This window comes from Pongo abelii, chromosome 15, assembly GCF_028885655.2.
Source record: "Pongo abelii isolate AG06213 chromosome 15, NHGRI_mPonAbe1-v2.0_pri, whole genome shotgun sequence".
Taxonomy (NCBI): Eukaryota; Metazoa; Chordata; class Mammalia; order Primates; family Hominidae; genus Pongo; species Pongo abelii.
This window is the reverse complement of record NC_072000.2, coordinates 51,052,828-51,074,760: the sequence shown is the minus strand read 5'-3', so window position 1 is coordinate 51,074,760 and position 21,933 is coordinate 51,052,828. Positions and strand designations below refer to the sequence as shown.

Here is a 21,933-nt window from a genome sequence, read left to right as displayed (position 1 = left end):
ATATTATATTACATTTTAAGGAACTGAAATATTCAGTGAATATGCATGGTCTGCACACTAAACATTGTGTGTTTAAGCAAAATGTTAGATATGAATACAAGTTTAATAAAGCATTATTGTATGCGTACAGATCAACAGTTAAAGAATATGTAGGGCCGGGCGCGGTGTAATCCTAGCACTTTGGGAGGCCGAGGCGGGCGGATCATGAGGCCAGGAGATTGAGACCATCCTGGCTAACACGGTGAAAACCCGTCTCTCCTAAAAATACAAAAAATTAGCCAGGCATGGTGGCGGGTGCCTGTAGGCCCAGGTACTTGGGAGGCTGAGGCAGGAGAATGACGTGAACCCAGGAGGCAGAGCTTGCAGTGAGCCGAGATCGCGCCACTGCACTCCAGCCTGGGAGACAGAGCGAGACTCCGTCTCAAAAAAAAAAAGAATAGGTAGGCTGGACATGGTGGCTCACACCTGTAATCCCAATCTCTGCTTTGGGAGGCAGAGGCAGGAGGATTGAAGGCCAGGAGTTTGAGACCAGCCTGGGCAATATAGTGAGACCTCATTTCTATGAAAAATAATTTTAAAAAGTATCCAGATGTAGTGGTGCATGCCTGTAATCCCAGCTACTTGGGAGGCTGAGGCAGGAGAATCACTTGAGCCTGCCAGGTCGAGGCTGCAGTGAGCTCTGATCACGCCACTGCACTCCAGACTGAACGACAGAATGAGAGACCTTGTTGTTGTTGTTGTTGTTGTTTAATAAAAAAAGCATATATAATATGGGTCTAACTTTCAAGTCATTGGAGAGTTAAATAGGCAAATCAATACATGTAGACATTAAGAACTTGGAAAACATAAAATAATTCTATATTGAAAACAAATGGTATTTTTTGTTTTTGCTCTACAAGGATATTTCAGTAGCTCATTAATCAGATAAAAAAGAGAAATGTGATGGTACCGAAATCTGTATTGAAAATACCAGAACTAGAATTTGAAAGCTGTATTTTCAGTAGCTTCGAGAAATAATGACAGAGAGGAAGTGAATTCAGAGGTGATCCAATGTTTTATGCTTCATTTAAAAATAGTATTAAAAAGGTTTTATTGCTTTTTAATATTTCCTTAAGCAATATTCCATTTTGTGTAGTAACCTATTTAGTTCTTCTATATGTATTCCATTACAGTATTATCTTATTCAAAAAATAAGTACCTCCTTTATCATGTAGCAGCATTGTCCTAGAACATGGCAACGATCTGCTCTGAATGTCTGAAATCCCTTATAAGAAATGTACCTCGTTGAACAGTTAGGCTTGAATTGGCTCTTGTTGAAATTAGATCTGTGATAACAGTACTAAGAAGCATTAAGTATTTATGGTAAGGCAATAAGTAGTGACACCTACCACAAGGTCTGTAGTTTAAAATTGTCATTTTATTCAGGTAAAACACTTTTTTATGGCTTTGTAATTCAGTTCAGTAAATTGGCTTCTAACTGCATGCAAAATTTGGAACTAAATCCCTCTCCTTGGCACATTTATTTTTTAAAACATGGTTTTTAAAATTTATTTTATTAATTGCAGTAAGAACTCAACATGAAATGTATGCCTCTAAAGTTTTAAGTGCACAGTACATTATTGTTGACTATAATTGCAATGTTGTACCACAGATCTCTAGAGCTTATTCTTCTTGCTTGACTTAAACTTTATGCCTGTTGATTAGTAACTCCTTATTTCCCTCCTCACTCAACCTCTGATAGCCACATTTCCACCCTTTGATTCTATGGTTGCATGAATTTGACTACTTTAGGTACCTTATATAAATGCAATCATGCAATATTTGTCTTTCTGGCTCATTTCACTTAGCATATGTTCTGAGGGCCCATCTATTTTGTCACACATTGCAGGCTTTGCTTATTTTTTAAGGCCGAATAATATTCCATTATATGTACATACCACATTTTCTATATTCATTCATCAGTTGATGCACATTTAGGTTGTGTGCACCTCTTGACTATAGTGAACAGAGCTGCAGTGAATATAGGAATCCTAATATATCTTTGAGATCCTGATTTCATTTCTTTTGGAAAAATAAGCAGTCCTGGAAGTAGGATTACTGGGTCATATGGTAGATGCAGTTTTAATATGTTGAGGAACCTCTATATTGTTTTCCATTGCAGCTGCACCAGTTTGCATTGCACAAAGCTTCCAGTTTCTTCACATCCTTGCTGACACTTTCTGTCTGTCTTTAAAAGTAGTCGTCATCCTGACAGGTGTGAGTTGGTATCTTATTGTGATTTTGATTTGCATTTCCTTTATGATTTGTAACACTGAGCATTTGTTCATATACTTATCCATTTGTGTCTTCTTTAGAGAATGTCTGTTCAAATCCCATTTTTGAACCAGGTTATTTGTTTTTTGTTTGTTTGTTTGTTGCTATTGAGTTTTGGGTTTTCCTTAAATATTTTGAAATTAATCTCAATTGGATATATGGTTTGCATTTTGTTTTCTCCCACTTGATAGGCTGTCTTTTCACTTAATTTTTTTTTTTTTTTCTGTGCAGAACCTTTTTTTTTTTTTGATGTGGTCCCACTTGTTTATTTTCGTTGTTTTCTATGCTTGTTGTGTTATATCTATAAATCATTCCCAAGATCAATGGAATGAATCTTTTCCTCTATATTTACTTATAGTAGTTTTATAATTTTGGGTCTTATATTTAAGCCTGTAGTCCACTTTGAGTTGCTTTTGGTGTATTGTGTAAGTTAGGGATCTGATTTATTTTTTTTTTTTTGCACATGGATATCCAGTATTTCCAACATCTCTTGTCTTTGTCTAGCAGACTATCTTTTCCCCATTGTGTTTTCTTGACCCACTTGTCAAACGTATATTTGTGGATTTGTTTCTGGGCTCTCTATTCTGCTTCATTTGTCTATTTGTCTGTCTTTATGCCAGTGCTCTACTGTTTTGATTCCTATAGCTTTGTAATACAATTTGAAATCAGCTAGTGTGCTACCTCCTGCTTTGTTCTCCATCCTCAAGGTTGATTTGGCTATTTGTGGTTTTAGTGGTTCCATATGAATTTTAGAATTTTTTTTTTCTATTTATGTAAAAAGTACCATTAGAATATTAAACGAGATTGCATTGAATCTGTAGGTCACTTTGGGCAGTATGGACATTTTAACAATATTAAGTCTTCCAATCCATAAAATGTGATGTCTTTTCATTTGTTTGTGTCCTGTTTCACCTCCTTCACCAATGTTTTGTAGTTTTTAGTATACAAGCCTTTTGCTTCCGTAGTTAAGCTTATTCCCAGGTATTTAATTTTTTTGGTGTTATTGTAAATGTGATTGTTTTTCAAATTTTCTTTTTAGATAATTTGTTGTTAATAGTACAAACAGGACTGGTTTTTGTACATTTATTTTGTATCCTGCAATTTTCCTGAAGTATTTTTTCATAGAGTTTTTAGGGCTTTCTATAAATAATATCATATGTTCTGCAAACAGGGACAGTTTCACTCGTTCCTTTCCAGTTTTAATGCTTCCTGTTCTTTTTCTTGCCGAATTACTCTGGCTGGGACTAACACTACTGTGTTGAAAAGAAGTGGTGAAAGCAGGCATCCTTTCCATATTCCAGACCTTATAGGAAAACCTTTTTGATTTTCACACTAAATATGGTATTATCTGTGGGAATTACATATAGGTTTTTATTAATATAAGGTAATTTCCTACCATTCCTAGTTTGTTGAGAGTGTTATCATGAAAGGGTGCTGAATTGTGACTAATGCTTTTTCTACATCTATGAAGATAATCATGTGATTTTTATCCTTTATTCTATTAATGTAGTGTATCACATTAATTGATTTTCTTATGTTGAGTGATACATTTCTTTTTAACAAATGATGCTCTGAATCTTTTTCTTTCTCCTTTCCCCTCTTTTTATTTAATTAACCATGTGGAAGGCATATCAATATAAACATAGAAATAAAAAAAAACTTGATATATCTGTGCCTGAAAAGCAAATATCTCACACAAACATTTAAGACAAAATCTATATATTTCTCGGGTTTCTTAGGGAAGGCCTTAATTTATTGAGGCACCTCTGCCTTCTAGAATTAGTCTCCTCATCCAGACATCTTCAACGCACACATATCCATTAAAGGGTAGAGCAGCAATCCGAGACATGAGCTAGTAATGAGTATTTGGTAAGATTTGAAGTATATATGACACAGTACTTGTCTGAGTTGTGACCCAACTCAAGCAATCAAGATATGATATTCTTACTGTATTTTATAAAATTACTTCTGGAATTAAAAGTAATTGACAATTGTAATGCTTGAATGTGTTAAGTATGAATTTATATGTAATTTGAATGCTTTTATTTATTTTATAGGCCCTTTAGTCTAGAGTGTATTCAGCAAAATGTTGATCAATTTTGTCCTTTTGTCCACTCCTTATATTTTATAGTATACCCTAAAAGCATAAGCAAAAATTTTCTTCCATTTTGTAGGTTGGCTCAGATGATAGGTATTTTTTTTTTTTTTTTGGCTGTCCAGAAGCTCTTTAGATTAATCAGGTCCCATTTGTCAATTTTTACTTTTGTTGCAATTGCTTTTGACGTTTTTGTCATGAAATCTTTGCCTATGCCTATGTTCCAAAAGATATTGCCTAGATTTTCTTCTAGGGTTTTTATAGTTTGGGGTTTTACATATAAGTCTTTAATCCATCTTGAGTTAATTTTTGTATAAGGTGTAAGGAAGGAGTCTAGTTTCAATTTTCTGCATATGGCTAGCCCATTCTCCTAGCATTATATATTAAATAGGGAATCCTTTCCCCATTGCTTGTTTTTGTCAGGTTTGTCGAAGATCAGATGGTTGTAGATGTGCAGTTTTATTTCTGAGATCTCTGTTCTGTTCCATTGGTCTATGTGTCTGTTTTGTACCAGTACCCTGCTGTTTTGGTTACTGTAACCTTGTAGTATAGTTTGAAGTTGGTAGTGTGATGCCTCCAGCTTTGTTCTTTTTTCCTTAGGATTGTCTTGGCTATATGGGCTCTTTTTGGGTTCCATATAAATTTAGTAGTTTTTTCCTAATTCTGGGAAGAATGTCAATGGTAGTTTAATTAGAATAGCATTGAATGTATAAATTATATTGGGCAGGATGACCATTTTCACAGTATTGATTCTTCATATCCATGAACATGGAATGTTCTTCCATTTGTTTGTGTCCTCTTTGATTGCCTTGAACAGTGGTTTGTAGTTCTCCTTGAAGAGGTCGTTAACTTCCCTTGTTAGCTGTATTCCTTTGGTATTTTATTCTCTTTGTAGCAATTGTGAATGGGAGTTCACTCATGATTTGGCTCTCTGCTTGTCTACTGTTTCTGTATAGGAATGCTTATGATTTTTGCACATTGATTTTGTATCCTGAGACTTTGCTGAAGTTGCTTATCAGCTTAGGAAGCATTAGGGGTGCTATGATGGGGTTTTCTAGATATAGGATCATATCATCTCCAAATAGATACAGTTTGACTTCCTCTCTTTCTATTCGAATACCCTTTATTTCTTTCTCTTGCCTGATTGCCCTGGTCAGAACTTCCAGTACTATGTTGATTAGGATTGGTGAGAGATGGCATTCTTGTCTTGTGCCGATTTTCAAGGGGAATGCTTCCAGCTTTTGCCCATTCAGTATGATATTGACCGTGAGTTTTTAATAAATGGCTCTTATTATTTGGAGGTATGTTCCATCAATAACTAGTTTATTGAGAGTTTTTAACATGAAGGGATGTTGAATTTTATCAAAGGCCTTTTCGGTGTCTATTGAGATAATCAAGTAATTTTTGTCTTTAGTTCTGTTTATGTGATGAATTACGTTTATTGATTTGTGTATGTTGAACCAGCCTTGCAAGTTGAAGCTGACTTGATCGTGGTGGATAAGCTTTTTGATGTACTGCTGGATTCAGTTTGCCAGTATTTTATTGAGGATATTCGCATGGATGTTCATCAGAGATATTGGCCTGCAGTTTCCTTTTTTTATTGTATCTCTGCCAGGTTTTGGTACTAGGATCATGCTGGCCTCATAAAGTGAGTTAGGGAGGAATCCCTCCTTTTCGATTGTTTGGAATAGTTTCAGTAAATCCATCTGGTCGTGGGCCTTTTTTGTTGTTGTTGTTGGTAGGCTATTACTGCCTCAATTTCAGGCCTTGTTATTAGTCTATTCAGGGATTCAACTTGGGAGGGTGCATGTGTCTAAGACTTTATTAATTTCTTCTAGATTTTCTAGTTTGTTTGAATGGAGGTGTTTATAGTATTCTCTGATGGTTGTTTGTATTTCTGTGGGGTCAGTGGATATCCAGAATCTACAATGAACTTAAGCAAATTTCTAACAGAAAAATATCCCCATTAAAAAGTTAGCAAAGGACATGAACAGACACTTCTCAAAAGAAGATACTTATGCAGCCAACAAGCATATGAAAAAAAGCTCAACATCACTGATTACTAGAGAAATGCAATCAAAACCACAATGAGATACCACCTCATGCCAGTCAGAATGGTGATTATTAAAAAGTCAAGAAACAACTGATGCTGGTGAGGCTGTGGAGAAATAGGAATGTTTTTACACTGTTGGTGGGAATGTAAATTAGTTCAACCATTGTGGAAAGACAGTGTTGTGATTCCTCAAAGACGTAGAACCAGAAATACCGTTTGACCCGGCAATCCCATTACTGGGTATATACCCAAAGGAACATAAATCATTCTATTATAAAGATATATGCACACATATGTTCATTGCAGCACTGTTTACAATAGCAAAGACATGGAATCAACCCAAATGCCCATCAGTGATAGACGGGATAAAGCAAATGTGGTACATATATACCATGGAATACTATGCAGCCATAAAAAGGAATGAGATGTTCTTTGCAGGGACATGGATGGAGTTTAAAGCCATTATATTCAGCAAACTAATGAGGAACAGAAAACCAAACACTGCATGTTTTTACTTATAAGTGGGAGCTGAACAATAAGGACCCATGGACACAGGGAGGAGAACAACACACACTAGAGCCTATCTTGAGGGGTAGGGGGAGGGAGAGCATCACAATAAATAGCTAATGAATGCCAGGCTTAATACCTAGGTGATGGGTTTATAGGTGCAGAAAACCATCATGGCACATGTTTACCTATGTAACAAAGCTGCCTGTCCTGCACATGTATCCCATAACTTAAAATATTTTTTTAAAAAGCATAAGCAAAAAATTTTCTCATTTTGTCTCCCTTTTTCTCCTCACTCTTTCTCTTCTCTCCCCATTTCTTTTATCTTTCTTTCCTCCCCACCTTTTTTATTACTGTTGAATCAACTTTGCCATTGTTCTGCATTCCAGGTTCCTCATCTCAGTCCTTTCAACTTAGCCCATTGGTTGTTCATATTACAGGTCCATGATACAGAGTTAGCCTGGGCAGAGAGTAAGAGCATGAGCTCTGCAGTCAGACAATCTACATCCTTGTCAGGCTCTTCCGTGGAGAACTATGTAATTTTTGTGTCTCAGAATCTTCATCTTATTACTAACATCTAGCTGCTCAAGTGTATTACCTCTTATCTTTTTAAATCTGGCATTTTGGGGTGATAGTTGAAACATATGGAAGGTAGGTTAATATTGTTCTTTGTGACCCCATTTACTGTTCTATATTAGATAGTTGTTTCTTTCACTCTTTTCTTGCTGGCAGATTACCAGCTGCTACTGTTGCTCTCCATTTTCCTGCCTCAAGAAGTCTTTCCATTTTAAATTTCTCCTCGTTACCTCTTAGATTCTGAGAATTTAAATCACTGAGCCAATTAAAAAGTTTTGTATGTGTGAGATGTGAACACATCCAGAGCAATGGCTTAAGAAACTCTTCCACGGACACTTCAGGATTTAGGCTTTGTAATTATGACTTACGTGGTTCACAAATCCTTTTCAACTTCTATTTTGGATGGTGAATATTTCTGCAATTCTGACTAGCAAATCAAGTTTGTTTTTACTCTATCCAATTTTTTCATAATATACTAGATGGCATCAATGCTACTCCTTCTTTCTGTTAGAGAGGCAGCACTAATTCTTCTCCTGGCCTAAATATCATCAAATATTCAATCAAACTTGGAAATTATGAACTTTGTTTATTTTGCATTGGAGTTTACCTACAGCCTTTTACATTCATCTTAAGCCAGATTTCCTAGAATAGAATCCCAGCTTCACCTTTCACTAGCTGTGTGACTTGGAGGTTATCAAAAGTGTTTCTAAATGGTTTCTCAGTTTGGTAAAAAGTAAAATAAAGTAATAATAGTACCTACCTCCTATGATTAAGTGAGTTAATATATGCAAAGCTTTTGAAGAATGCTTAGGACATTTTAAGGGCTATAATTGTCTCCTTCTAATTACAAACTCCACAAGGGCAGGATTTTGGCCTGTTTTTTTTCTAACATCTCCAATGCCTGGTATGCAATTGGTACTTAATAAATATATGTTGAATTAGCATTTTTTCTTAAAATGGAACATACATACATCTCTAAATTTACAATGAGTTTATTTGGTAGTAATTGTTGGCCTAGCTAATTAAGCCCCTAATGTGATTTTTAATCTTTGCTATATCATGGAACCCATGTAGACATTTGATTAGCCAAACATAGATATATCATAGATTAAGAGGCTATATGCGCAGATGTTTTCCTTATCATGATAAAAACTTGATCTAAGCAATCCTTTAGAAATTATGTAACATAACTTTCTCACTTTTTAGAAGAGCAGAGGCCAAGCAGAGTTAAATTTATTCAACATTATTCTTTAAGATTGGCTATAAATAAATGTTAGCCAAAATTTCTATAAAATAAAATTACAGAGTCATAAAGGTGTTCAAGCTATTAAACTGTGATAAAGTGTCCCCAGAATGGATTATGAAAAAGAAAACTAATCTTTTTCAGACAGAATCTTTTTCCCAGTAGGAGAGTACCTTTCCATATGGTACAAAATGAAAAAGTAAAAACTATAGCTATGAGATCAACACCAGATGGTCTTAGAGGTGATGTCTTTATCTCTTCTACTGTTGTTATTTCACACTCAGAGAAGAGCTTTAAATCTTGACTAATTTGCTAAATCCCCATTAAAGTATGTACATACTAGCCCTCTTGTGAAAAAAGCCAGGTAGCCTTTACTTTGGTTTCAGAGTCAACATTCGGCTGAGTTACATGGTTTATTAAAAATAATGTTCAATGGTATAAATGAACAAATAAGTACAAAGGAGTGCAAACAATACACTGTATTTTTTTTTTGTGAGTGGTGCATTACATTTTGATAGATAAATGCTTTGCCATCTCCTTGTTAGTAATATAAAACATAGGTAAGTTTAAATGGGTAGAACAATGAAAGAACTTGCAGGTTGTCATGACTAGAATTTGTCGATGAATGGCTCATGAAATTCTTATCCTCTGTCACATTATTTCACAGTGTTTGTAGGTTTTTTTGATTATTTTATTTTATTTTATTTAGTTTTTAAAACAAAGTCTCACTGTGTCCTTAGGCTGGAATGCAGTGGCACAATCTCGGCTCACTGCAGCCTCCATCTCCCAGGTCCTGACAATTCTTGTGCCTCAGCCTCCCAAGTAGCTGGGACTACAGGTCTGTGCCACCACCCCTGGCTAATTTTTGTGTTTTTAATAAAGGCATATTTTTGCCATGTTGGCCAGGTTGGTCTTGAACTCCTGACCTCAAGTGTTACTCCTGCCTCAGCCTCCCAAATTGTGGGATTACAAGTGTGAGCCATCATGCCTGACCTTTTGATCATTTTAAATTAAGTTTGATGAATACTCAGAGCTTAGGTGGAGTTTTGGTTTAATAATTTTTAAATTCAACTTTCTTTTGTTCAGTAAAACTTTATTGAGCACCTATTCTTTGTCAAATATTCTTCTGGGTGCTGGTGGCACAAAGATGAAAAATACTACCCTTTTTACTCTGATGTCCTACTCCTAAATATCTCACAGTGAAAGCATAGGGGCAAATGTTCTAATGAGGGGGTATTATAAAGAGCTATTCTCACACAAAGAAAGAAGCAACATAGTTGGTCTGGACACAAGCTGGAAATTTTGGTGAAGAATTGTTATTGTTATTCGAGCATGATAAATTGCCTGATGACTGGTTTAATGAGTGGACAAGCACTGGAAGAGAATTCCAGGTAGAAGAAATAGAAAGTTCATGCTCTGCTGATTTTGTAGTGAAAGTGTCTTTACAATCTAGTACTATGCTTAAAATTCTGGTGTTTTCTATTAATAACAAGAAAATTTTATGGACAACAAACACTTCAGTTGGAAATGCTTAGCTTGGATTTTTCTCTCTATGGGAGATGACCCTCTGGGATTCTGCAGCAAGTGAATGCTCAGCTTCCTGTAAACTTGAATGAGACCAAGTTTGCCAGGACTTCACCTGTTGGAAAGAATAGTAAAGGATTGTTGATCAAGGGAAGGAGATACGTGTAGTGCTAATTTTTTTCTTCACCATTCCTTGTCAATGTTTATAAAGACCTTTCAAGCTGTTAGGTATTAGTACCCCAACTATTGGTATAGCTTATACACGGGGATCATCTGTTTTGCTTCACTGACTTTTGCTCACCTTAGAACACAAGTTCTATTTCTCTAGCTTTTCTATTTATATTGTTCAGTGATTAGATTTCAGCATAAGTGTCACTATATTTTGTAAAGTCTTAGTTTACTGAAGAATGTACCTTTTGGCAGTTTCTTTGCTCATCGTGCTCTGATGACATAAATATCCCAGTTAAGCCTGATAAATGCATATGACTGACTTCAGAGAACAGGCAGGTGAAGTAAACATACAAAGCCAGTTAAGACAAGGAGAGTCATGTGGAGTGTGCTGTTTCTCTTCTTGTTAAGTTGTAAACTTCTGACTGCAGGGATTCTTTGACTCTTTTGTTCGCTGATACATCACAGCTTACTATCACAGGGCCTGATACCTAGTAGATGCTGTAGAAATACTTATGAATGAATGGATAGGGAACCTATTGCACTAGGGAGAACAAGCAATGCCTAAAGGCATTCATTCACTGATGATAACAACAACAACAGATACTGTGCCAGGCAAACAAAACCCATCTAGGGAATCTCTCATTTAGGATCCATGGTCATATGAATCACATCTCTTCCTAAAAGTTATGCAGTTTTCCAAAAAGGAACAGTATTCTGCCTTTGCAATCATTTCCATAAATGTCTGTCCTGTGAATATTAAAGTAATGAGAAATGCATGTTGGCTTCAATATCTGTAGCAAAAGTTTACTCCTACATTAAAAACTGTTTATGAATACAATTTCAAATATTGTTATTTCCTAGAGCATCATTTTAAATAGAATTTCCCAGCATGATACCAATCTTGGGCTTCATGAGAGTCAATCAATATGTGACTGATAGTATTTGAATAATAACTCCACATAAATGGGTAGATTATTTTGAGTTTTCATATCAACTTCTAATATATTATCTCATCTTTATTTTGTGAAATATTCACTGCTACTTATATTTCAATGAAATACATGTTGAAAATGAATTTCAATGAAATATATGAAAATACAGTGATATCTTCATGGCAGTGAAGTGACTAGTTCTTCCAAGAGAAATATTTTTCTATTCCTTGAATCTGTAAGCACACTTTAAGCATGTTTCTCTACATACAAGCTGGATTTAATTTGTTTAGCATATGTATATGTTCTATGGTTTAAATAATGTAGAGTCATGGAACAGAAGCAGAAACTTAATTGTGTATTTTTACCTCGTTTCTCTTAAATTCATACTGTGCTCTCATTATTTCATTTTTCACCCATATCTTGATTGATAAGGGTGCTTTCACTTACCACCTACCCCTTCCTTGTTCTTTCTTTACTCTTTACACATCGTCTCCATGCAGCCACTCGTTGATCACTGCATTTACATGGAAACAAAGTCATAGCAGACACAGTGGGTGTCTTGCCTTTCCTCCTGTCCTGGCCTGGAGGTTGCTGCGGTTTCTTTGGACAGATTGCATATTTATTCTTCGATCTGAGAACTTTCACTGAATGCAGGAATGTGTTCGGCCAGAGCATGAGATGGGAAAGTTAAGGCCCAGAGAATAATTCCCAATTAATGAGTAACAGGAGTTGATGGATAAGCACCTGAGCCAGGCTCCTTGTTCTTTAGATAGAGAGCTTTGAGGTGCCCTTGACTTGGTCTCTCAGAGGGTTCCTAGCAGCAGGGAGCCAAGTTTCCCACAGTGATAACCTGCTCATTAGTGACCCTTCACTGGCTTTTCTTCCTTCCTTGTTTTGCCCTTTTCTGCTTCTTCAATATGTTTCCTGTGATCCCAGCCCAAATCAACTGCTGTGCCAGGACTTGCTTTCAAACTAAAGCAGATATTTCCTACCTGAGCATTTTAAAATTGGAGTTTATTCTGTTTTATTATTTATTTATTCATTTATTTATTTAGTTTGTGTGTGTGTGTGTTTGTGTGTGTGTGTGTGTGTTTCTCCTTCCTCACAATCTTCTCTGTGAATTAGGTTACTTTATAATACTCAGATTATTTCCATTCAAAAAAAAAAAGTCTTGAGCTTAAGTTAGAATATCTCTAATTCAAGGCAATTGGCAGGTTTATACAATTGTTAACTGCTTTATACTAAGTTGCTCAGAGTCTGGATGGAAAGCTGGGTTCCTTTTTCATAATTAAATGCTCCAGATCTACAGAGATCCAAAGTCTGTAAGAATGTACAGATGATTAACACTGTATCCTGCTTTCAGATTTTAAAAAGGATGCTTATCTTCATATTTACCTATTATGTTAGGTAGCGGCAAAAACAAAGTACCTAAGAAGTCAATGACTTCTGCTAAAATAGTATTTTCTTTCTACATAATGTATTATTAGTTAACCCCAAATTAAATATTTGCATCACACACCCAGAAGACATCATGAGGAACTGGATCACTACAATTTTTAGTGGGCATGAACCCCAGTATACATACTTGGGTTTGAAAAATATATATCTGTCTCTACTATTTCATAATTCAGTATTATTTTTTCTTTCAACTCTCTATTCTGCCGTAACCTCAGAAAACTTTATCAATTTGGAATTCCCACTTAATTTAAATTCTAAGAGATGCTGTTGTACCAAGGCCTGGAGCATGAGATCTGAATCTTTGACAGGCATATATTTCCTGAGACTTATCTCATTCCTGTTGTTTTTAGCACTTTTCAGTGCTAGCTGGTCTCTCTGCTCCCTCCATTCCACCATTGTGGGACTGGGAGCTGTTTCCCTGGATCATGGAGTCTTTTCCGTGAGATGACTATGTCCTTGTCTATATAGGCAGCCACACTCAGTGACCTCAAATAGGAAGGGACAAACTGATCTCCTGTGATCTTGAATATCCAGATGTTTGGGATTTGGTGTGGGGATCAAGAGGCCAATTATTCCTCTCTTGGACCCATTGAAATGTCTGTTGCTCAGTCTGAGAAAACTTTCTTTGCCAGGAGAAGTGGTGCTTATGGGGAAATAGGAAGAATTCCCTTTTCTCAAAGATATTTTCTAAAATATACTTTCTGTGTTGCAGTTATTGAAATTCTATTGAGAGTTCATGATTTTGGAAAATAGAAACCACAGACTTTTTGTTCCCCTTTCCCTTCCTTTCTTTCCCTTTCTTTCTCTCTTCTCTTATTTTCTTGTCATTTGAAATTGCTATGCCTCTCCAGGACCAATTCTTTCTTTCTTTCTATCATGTATCTATCTATCTATCTATCTATCTATCTATCTATCTGTCTACCTATTGTCCCTCCATTGATCAAGTGTTCCCACTGCAGAGCACATCAAGCATGCTAGAACATTGGCATGCTGATCTTGATGAGGAGACTCAAATCTCTGTGACAATGTCTATCATGACCTGTGCCTTCCATTATTACATGTTGGAAGACTACCAGCCTGGTATTCTGACTGGCACCATAGTCATTTTTAAGCACTGCATACATAGAGAATGTTTACAGCTGGTGGTGTAGTTGGAATTATTTTAATGTAATTTGAGCCATGATTTGACACTAATTATAAAACATTTAAAATAATCTATAGTTTAGAATATAAATGCTCTGCTTAATCGGAAAGATTACCTCTTTTTTACTTTATGTATTTCACCTTTTTCATTTTTCATTTTGGTTTGACCAAAATCTCAAATAAATATTTCATACTGTCTCATCCAGTGTTTCCTTATCCCATTTCAGTTTTCATGTTTAATTTTTTATTACTTAACAATGAGAATAAACTAACAATCTATCTCACATGTTGCTGTGATGAATCAATGGACATTTAGATTCTGTAAGTGTTTTAGAACAGTGAACTTTTTTCATGGTAATAAGGGAATTTATGACCTCTATGACCTTCCATGTTTATCCTTATATAGTAATGAGATAATTCAATTAACACATGCTGTAGACGTATGCTAAACATGTACGTGTGGCTATGAACGTGATTTAGTAAAATGAACTTTATCTTTCTTCATGTCTTATATACCCATAGAAGTGCAGAAGCAGCAGCTTGTAATGGATAGACTGAGGGTGGTTGGGCAGTTTTAGGACATTGTGAAAAAATATCGCTTACCTACACAAGTGCTAACATAGATATAGTACCTTTTGCCCATGAGCTTTTAAAGGTCCTGGGAAAATGTTGAATCTTGAAAAACAATAGTTTGAATTTCCAAATAAAAATATTATAAAACAAAATTAATAATTATTTATTTGAAATGTAGAGATATATTTAAATATGTTTTATATATATGGTATAGGACTTTCAAAAGTCAAAATGGTCGAGATATTTCTGCAGTATGCAATTAGAATAACTGTGTTCTATAGTGACCACATATTTTGTAGTAGTTACTCACTTATTCATTTTCCCATTTACTGCCTCATGTTACTAATATTTATTAAGCACCCACTAAGTTCCAAGCACTGGACCAGGCTGTGAGGGTAAATAAATGACAAAAGAAAACACTGTGCATCCTTCGTACTAGCTATTATCGAAAGGGCTTTAGATTACGCATGTTAAATTATCTAAATACTTTAAGATAGTTACAATTGTTTTCCCCCATTTCAACAATGGGAAATTGAGGCCCTCAATTGAAGACAAAGAACTTGCTCAAGTTCACACAGGTATTAAACGGCAGAGTCAAGACTTGAACCCAGGTACCTTACTCTGGAATTTGTACTCTTATCACTTAACTATCACATTATACAATACTTCAGAGAATGCAATCATGACACTTTTCATCTGGCTGAAGAGTCATAGTGGTAGCCTGGCTAATATAGAAGGTAATATGAAGAAAAAATTGGCAGGGGTAGCTATGGAAACCTATAAGAAGAGAATGACTAACCTATAATGCTTTACGTTACTCTTTGTATACCCCCAAATTAGCAAATGATTCATCCAATATGAAATATTTTCCTTAAAATATTTTAATGGACAAAAATATTTTTATGTTTTTCCTATATCAGTTTTTACTCAACAACATGACTTACACTGAAGCTTGATAAATCCTAATGTCTCTGGTTCTTAAGCAAAGCCTTATAGTTTTAAAAAGCTGATATTTATGAAATAAAAAGTAAAATACTAGAACAAAATGACGATGATTTCAACTTTTTTTTCTTTTTTGAAATTTAAAGCTAGCAAATTTTGGTATTAAAATATACACAAATATTTTTAAAGTCTTGAAATTGTTAGCTGTTTTGTGGTCTATCTGGGCTATTTTTAGTTTCAGGTATAATCAGATAAAATAAGTGCCACCCTCCATAAAAGTAACTTGACCAATATTGTGTTTCCAAGTCAAATTTGGAAGAAAATATTTTTAATAATGTTGTGAAGGTAGTTCTAAAATGTATTATAGTTAGAACAGTGATCTTGTTATATATGCATTATTTTTTGAGCTTTGAAATTATCTTAGCTTTTTTTCGTTAAATAATATCTAATAGAAAACAACTCATCCTATACAAATCGATTTCAGGGGCAAATATTCCCTGACTTAATGTCACCACTGGGTATGTCCATAGTCCAAATATATGCTGTTAATGGCCTTTAGGCCTTGGGCCTTTTAATTTGACTAAAATGTGATGTAAAAGAAATTAATCTTTGTTAATATGATATAAATGTTGATATCTCTATAATTATATTTTAATCAAATACTTTTATATGATTATGCTATTTACCTTAAGTCAGGCTGTAGAGATTTTCTTTACCTCTTCATGATGATATATTAATAATTAAGTATAATATCTATTTTCAGAATATTTAATTAGTGCTGTCCTCCATCAGTTTAACATTAAATAACTCTGAGATTTCTTTCACCAAAATATGGCAACTTTTGCATACTTTTTTCATGATGTGCATTTCCCAACAGATTTTCAATCATAAATATTTATAATTTCATATTAACTCCTCAGAAGGGCTAATAGTATGACATTTTAAAAATTCCCATATTATTTAAAGTGATGTTAGAAGAGTCAACATGAAACATTGATGTTTAAAAAGGTCATACAGGCACTTCATGTCTTTCCCATAGAACTGTAATGTGGAATTATTTTCTTGCCTTTTCTGGCTTTTTTTTTTTTTTTCAAACAAGGCAGACAATTTTGAACTTCACGAGCAGTCTAGCTTTTATTCTGAGTAAAACACTCCTCAACTCTAAGCTGAAGTTAATATATTAAAAAAATCACACAGTACAATTGAACAGTTTAAATATTTCTGATGTAGATTGATTTCATACAATACAGCTTTAACTTTGACAAAATATTTCTGAATGTGTGACTTGAAATGTCATTATAATGTATTTCCCCTGTTTTTATTTAGGGATGCATTATTTAGGCTAGCACGGTAGTGTAAGCAGAAAAAAAAAAAAGTGCTATATGTGAATAAAGTTTTTGTACAATTTCTATTTGGAGTGTTTGATGGAAAGGCTGCACACAGCTTTTTCTACTGAATGAATGTTTATCTTTGTATTTTTTAACCTAAAACATTACAAAAGACTTGTTTTCAATAAGGGATTGTTATAACCCAAACAGTAGTGGCAAGCACGGTTTGGGGGCTGTTTGAGCTCTCGAATGTTTGTTTCTAAGTTTTAAAGCAGTGTTTTTAGGAGCTCACTGCCTAGACCTTTGTAAGTGAAGAGGTTAGAGATGAAGTATGGACACTGCATTAGAATTAGATGATTTTATTTTTTTCGAGAACAAAAATCAGGCTCACTGAATGGTAAAAGCCTGGGTGATCTATGACTTTATCTGTCACTTGGTTGTATTCAGATTGCAAAAATTTATCATTTCATCTCAGAATGATCCAAAAAATAAATAAATAACCATCTTCACCATGAAAATACAAGGACTGAATATCTGAACTATCTCTACTGGGAAAGACAAAAACAGAGGATGATTGTCAGCATTAAAAAAGAAAGGGATATTTTGTTTTAAAAACTTAATCATGCTTATTATTCCAATTTCAGAGCAATAATCCAGGAAACATAAATTTTATTTCCCCTTTCTATGTGTAAGATTCTTAATACAGTTCTACATGTTTATACCATTTAATTAAAATATGAAACCATTAAATCTTGTTTAAATTTGAGTAATGCAGTATGATTTTGGCAAAAGAGGACTATATTTCATTTTAATTTTTTGAATGAACCAATATAATGCATGCTGTTGAATTCTAGTTGTAGCATATCTAAATAGGTGCATGTTCTTTTGTTTATGTCTTTTAGCATCACCGTCAATTAAACTCTTGGTGGATGATCCTATAGTTGTAAATCCTGGAGAGGCCATAACATTAGTATGTGTTACAACAGGAGGAGAGCCTGCACCTTCTCTCACCTGGGTCAGGTCCTTTGGGACTCTGCCTGAAAAGACTGTTTTGAATGGAGGAACTTTGACCATACCTGCCATCACCTCAGATGATGCTGGTACTTACAGCTGCATTGCCAATAATAATGTGGGAAACCCTGCAAAAAAGTCCACCAACATCATTGTGAGAGGTAAGTTTGCTGAAAGAATGTTACAACATAGATTCCTAGGTTAGGCCTCAAAAAGCAAATAATGGTTGATATAAAATTACCTCCTCAAATATTGCATGTATCTGTAAAATACAGATAAAATCATGTATAAATAATGTGGGTAATTATAAGTGGAACTTAAACAGGTTAAAGATTAATAACAGTGCTTTATATATGCATTGAATAGCTTTCATAGCATATTCTTAGTGATACCATCAAATGCTTTTTATAATATGTTGTTAGCTAAAAAAAAGATTGAAAGAGAAAATGTGGCTTACAGCATAAAACATTCACTGTGTAAAATATACACTGATTGTATAATAGTTTAGGAATTCAGTAAATTTATCAATTTAATAAACTTTCATTGAGCCCCTATTAGAATCATGGCTTTAAATTGTGAGGTTATATAAAGATCTATCAAACATCACCCTGTACTCAGGATTCCACTGTCAGATAGTGAAAATAATATATATCAATAGTCGTATGATACGGTGTTCTAAAAGAATAAACAAAAGATATAGAAATTAAAAAATGTATAGCCACTTCTGGCTGAGGTTATTAGGGAATATCTAATAACATTCGTACTAGATCTTATAGGTCGAGTAGTGTTTTGACAGATTGAAATTGAGAAAAGACAGAAAAGTCAGAGATAGAAGACGCAATGCTTATTTGAGGAACTGAAGCAAAATGTAAGTCACTAAGTCAAAGTAGCAATGCTGTTCTAATGTGGTCATTACCAGCTAGCATGCTGGCACCACTCAGGCATGTTTTCTCTCCATGTTGGAAGATGGAAAGAAGTTCTGAGGCAGATGTACAAAGAGACCATATGCTTCTTCATATCTCACTTCACCTGGTATGGTCCTGGGTTGGAAGTGGAGGGTGGACACTGAGGCCTCTGAAGTTAAAATGGACATCCATATGCCGAAGATGACCTTTTGAACATGCAAATGAAAATTACTTATGATGGAAGCAAAACATAATCAAATGTATAGAGATAAACATTTGTGATTTTGTGAATATAGATTGTGGTGGTTTTAGTTATCTGTTATTATGCAAATTATGAGGAATATGCTATTTGACAAAAGTATACTCTATTCAAAACATTTCAAGGTACAGTGTAAATCAAAACACTATGAATAGTGTACCACCTGCCACAAAATTGCATACCATACAATATTTATTATATGTACATATGTACATATATAACATGTACAATTATTTTATATATCAAAACAAAATAAAACATACTGCCAGTTAAACTACCATAATGTCTTATGAGATAGATTATTGAAAAAGCTCTTCTAAATTTGTTTATACTTTGATTTTTAAAAAAACATGTCATTTATTAGCCTACATAAAAAGGCCAATAAAAGCAAAATAAATTGATTAAATTATTCATAATACTTCACACTCAGAACTCGACTTCTCAATTAGTTTTTATTACAGGGTCATTGATGATCATGGTTTGCTATACGATATTGTTCTTGTGTCATTAAGAGCATTAATAATTCCAAATTATGGAGAAATACTGCCTCTGAGATTTTCTTTGAAGTCAGGTCATGATTACTAATAGCAACCATGACAGACTATTGAATGTAAGAGGCATTCTGATCTCAGAATTGTTAAAATGTAAAAATAAAGATGGATTTTAGAATCAATGAAATGTGCTCTTTATTTCAATTGTTTAACGAACTTCTACTGCACAACTACCATATGCTAAGGACTCAGCAAATGTAAGGAATGCATGAGTGTGACAGCAAAGATCAGTGACTAAACGTCTGCCCTCAAAGGAGTTTACAGTTCTTTATGGAATATAGAAATACCAACGAATTGCATATGGAAATATGTAGAAAACAAAGAATTCACAATGGAAGTATCCAACTTTTATTTTTAAAATATTAGTATTGAGAAATGGGGCTCATTTTAAGCCTTGTGTCAGTGAGCAACAAGATTCTGTTCTCTCTCTACCCCATTTTCTTTAAAAAGAAATGGAAAAATTGTATTGTCATCGGTGTTTGTTTTATTTCTATTTTTTGTTTGTTTGCTTTAAAAATACTTGCTTTTCTAGGTAGGCATAAAATAATCTACCAAATCTTGCTGTAATTATTAAAGTATTGAATTATGATGATTAAAGCACTGAAGTATTGAAATATAATGATTAAAGTGTAATATTAAAGTACTGCAACATCTATCCTTAAGTGCCATGGATACAATGCAGAATCTTTTATTCCATTAGTTTATCAAGAACAGTAATTTGTTAGAGAAAAATGATGCATTGAATTTAATTTTCATAATGGGATCATTTGCAACTATATTGAATCCATGTACAACTGGCAAAATGTCCAGTATAAAATATCTGTGTTGCTTATGCACCCTTTGTAAGGGACTAACCCAGTGAACAACAAATATGTGCCTAGAGGATGATTTTCTCCTCTCTAGCCTACCTAACAGGTTTCACCTGTATCATTACAAAAGAAAGTTTCCAACTTCAACATGAAAGACCTGAAATAAACAAAGCCTTAAAAATTTATTTCTTCAATCTTATGATTTCTTTTTATGCCTTTAATTTGTCTGATGTGTATATTTGCATAATCATATTATATTGCCAGTGGGACTTCTCAGCAGTGGCATTCGCATAATTCATAAAATCAAGTTTGTATATAATCTTACTGAATATAGAAGTAGCCTTGGTTTTAAAGGTTCCTAGATTAAACTGTGGGGAGAAAAACCACTGCAATAATATGAGGCATCTGAATTCTGGTCCACAGAAGTCAAGAAATTCAGTTAAAGAAAACAGTTTTCTTTTTATTACATCAAAGAAATTATTTTCAAGCCTTCTGGATGTGTAGAGCTCTGTGAATCTTAGATTAATTGTGTCATGGATACAGTAGGTATAGAAATCTAGATTTATCTCCTTTCATTCTTCTCTGTAATTAAATCAGGATCCATGGACCAGGTTTCTGAGTAAGCACAAAGATATTTTGTGTGTGGAATTCCCATCCTCATTTAAGAATGTCCATGCACAGGATAAGAGTGTAGAGTGCTGATAGAAATAAAATTCAAGAAACATTTCCAAATTCTTTATTCTACGTTTTTAAAAATAGAGAAGAGTGTAAAGTAAATAATGGAGATAACACTCTATGTAGATAAGAAGAAGAAAACTGATTACAAATCTCACATGGTTTACTACTTTGGGAGAACATTTATTAATGTAGCATCAATGCCTTTTCTTATAGTTTTTTAAGAAATTGCAGTGACTGAGCTACATTTCTCATAAGTTAGGAGAGAAGCAGTTGCCTAATACACCTAAAGGGAATGTTACATTGATTTCCTAGCCACGTGTTGTATGCCCTGGGCTCAGTGCTTTCTAAACTCCTGTTAGATATGTCACTTCCATGTAAAGGTCTCTGTTGTCATGATTCATTCTACTTAGAAATGCCTACGTCTCTCTTCTGTCATGAATTAAATCACTGTGTTGAACATGTATGGTTCAAAATATCAAGACATTGCTGTATTTTAGTGTATAGTGGCCTCTTTGAATGTTCTGTAGTGTATTCAAATCACAAACCCACATTTACTTCAGTGTTTTGGATGCATGGTCCAAAATAGTAATAACTCTAAACCTGATTTAATGCAAAAATTTCTCCCCTCCCCAACTTGGGTCCACTTTGGGCTGGAGACCTGAAGTAAGAAAGGGAGATGGGGCACAGTTGGCTTTTTTGTCTGTTACCTCTCCACCTACCTCTCCACTTAACCCAACCCCAGCCTGATAGGTAGGTTCTGACCACCCTAGCTCAGAGTGAGCTATGAAGATCTCTATATAAAGCTTTCCCAATTCCTTGGTGACATGTTAATGGGCCCTTAGAAAGTTTCTCTACCTAGACG

The 21,933-nt window shown here is 34.5% G+C and overlaps 1 protein-coding gene across 2 annotated transcripts in view; it reads left to right on the top strand.

The window, feature by feature from the left end:
- MDGA2 (MAM domain containing glycosylphosphatidylinositol anchor 2) overlaps window positions 1–21,933 on the top strand; it is an 825,106-nt gene that overhangs the window by 561,791 nt on the left and 241,382 nt on the right. For both annotated transcript variants that reach the window (XM_024231654.3, XM_054530089.2), the window contains one exon: window positions 17,761–18,030. In XM_024231654.3, the coding sequence (XP_024087422.3) occupies window positions 17,761–18,030 (270 nt within the window). The remainder of the gene's footprint in view (window positions 1–17,760; window positions 18,031–21,933) is intronic.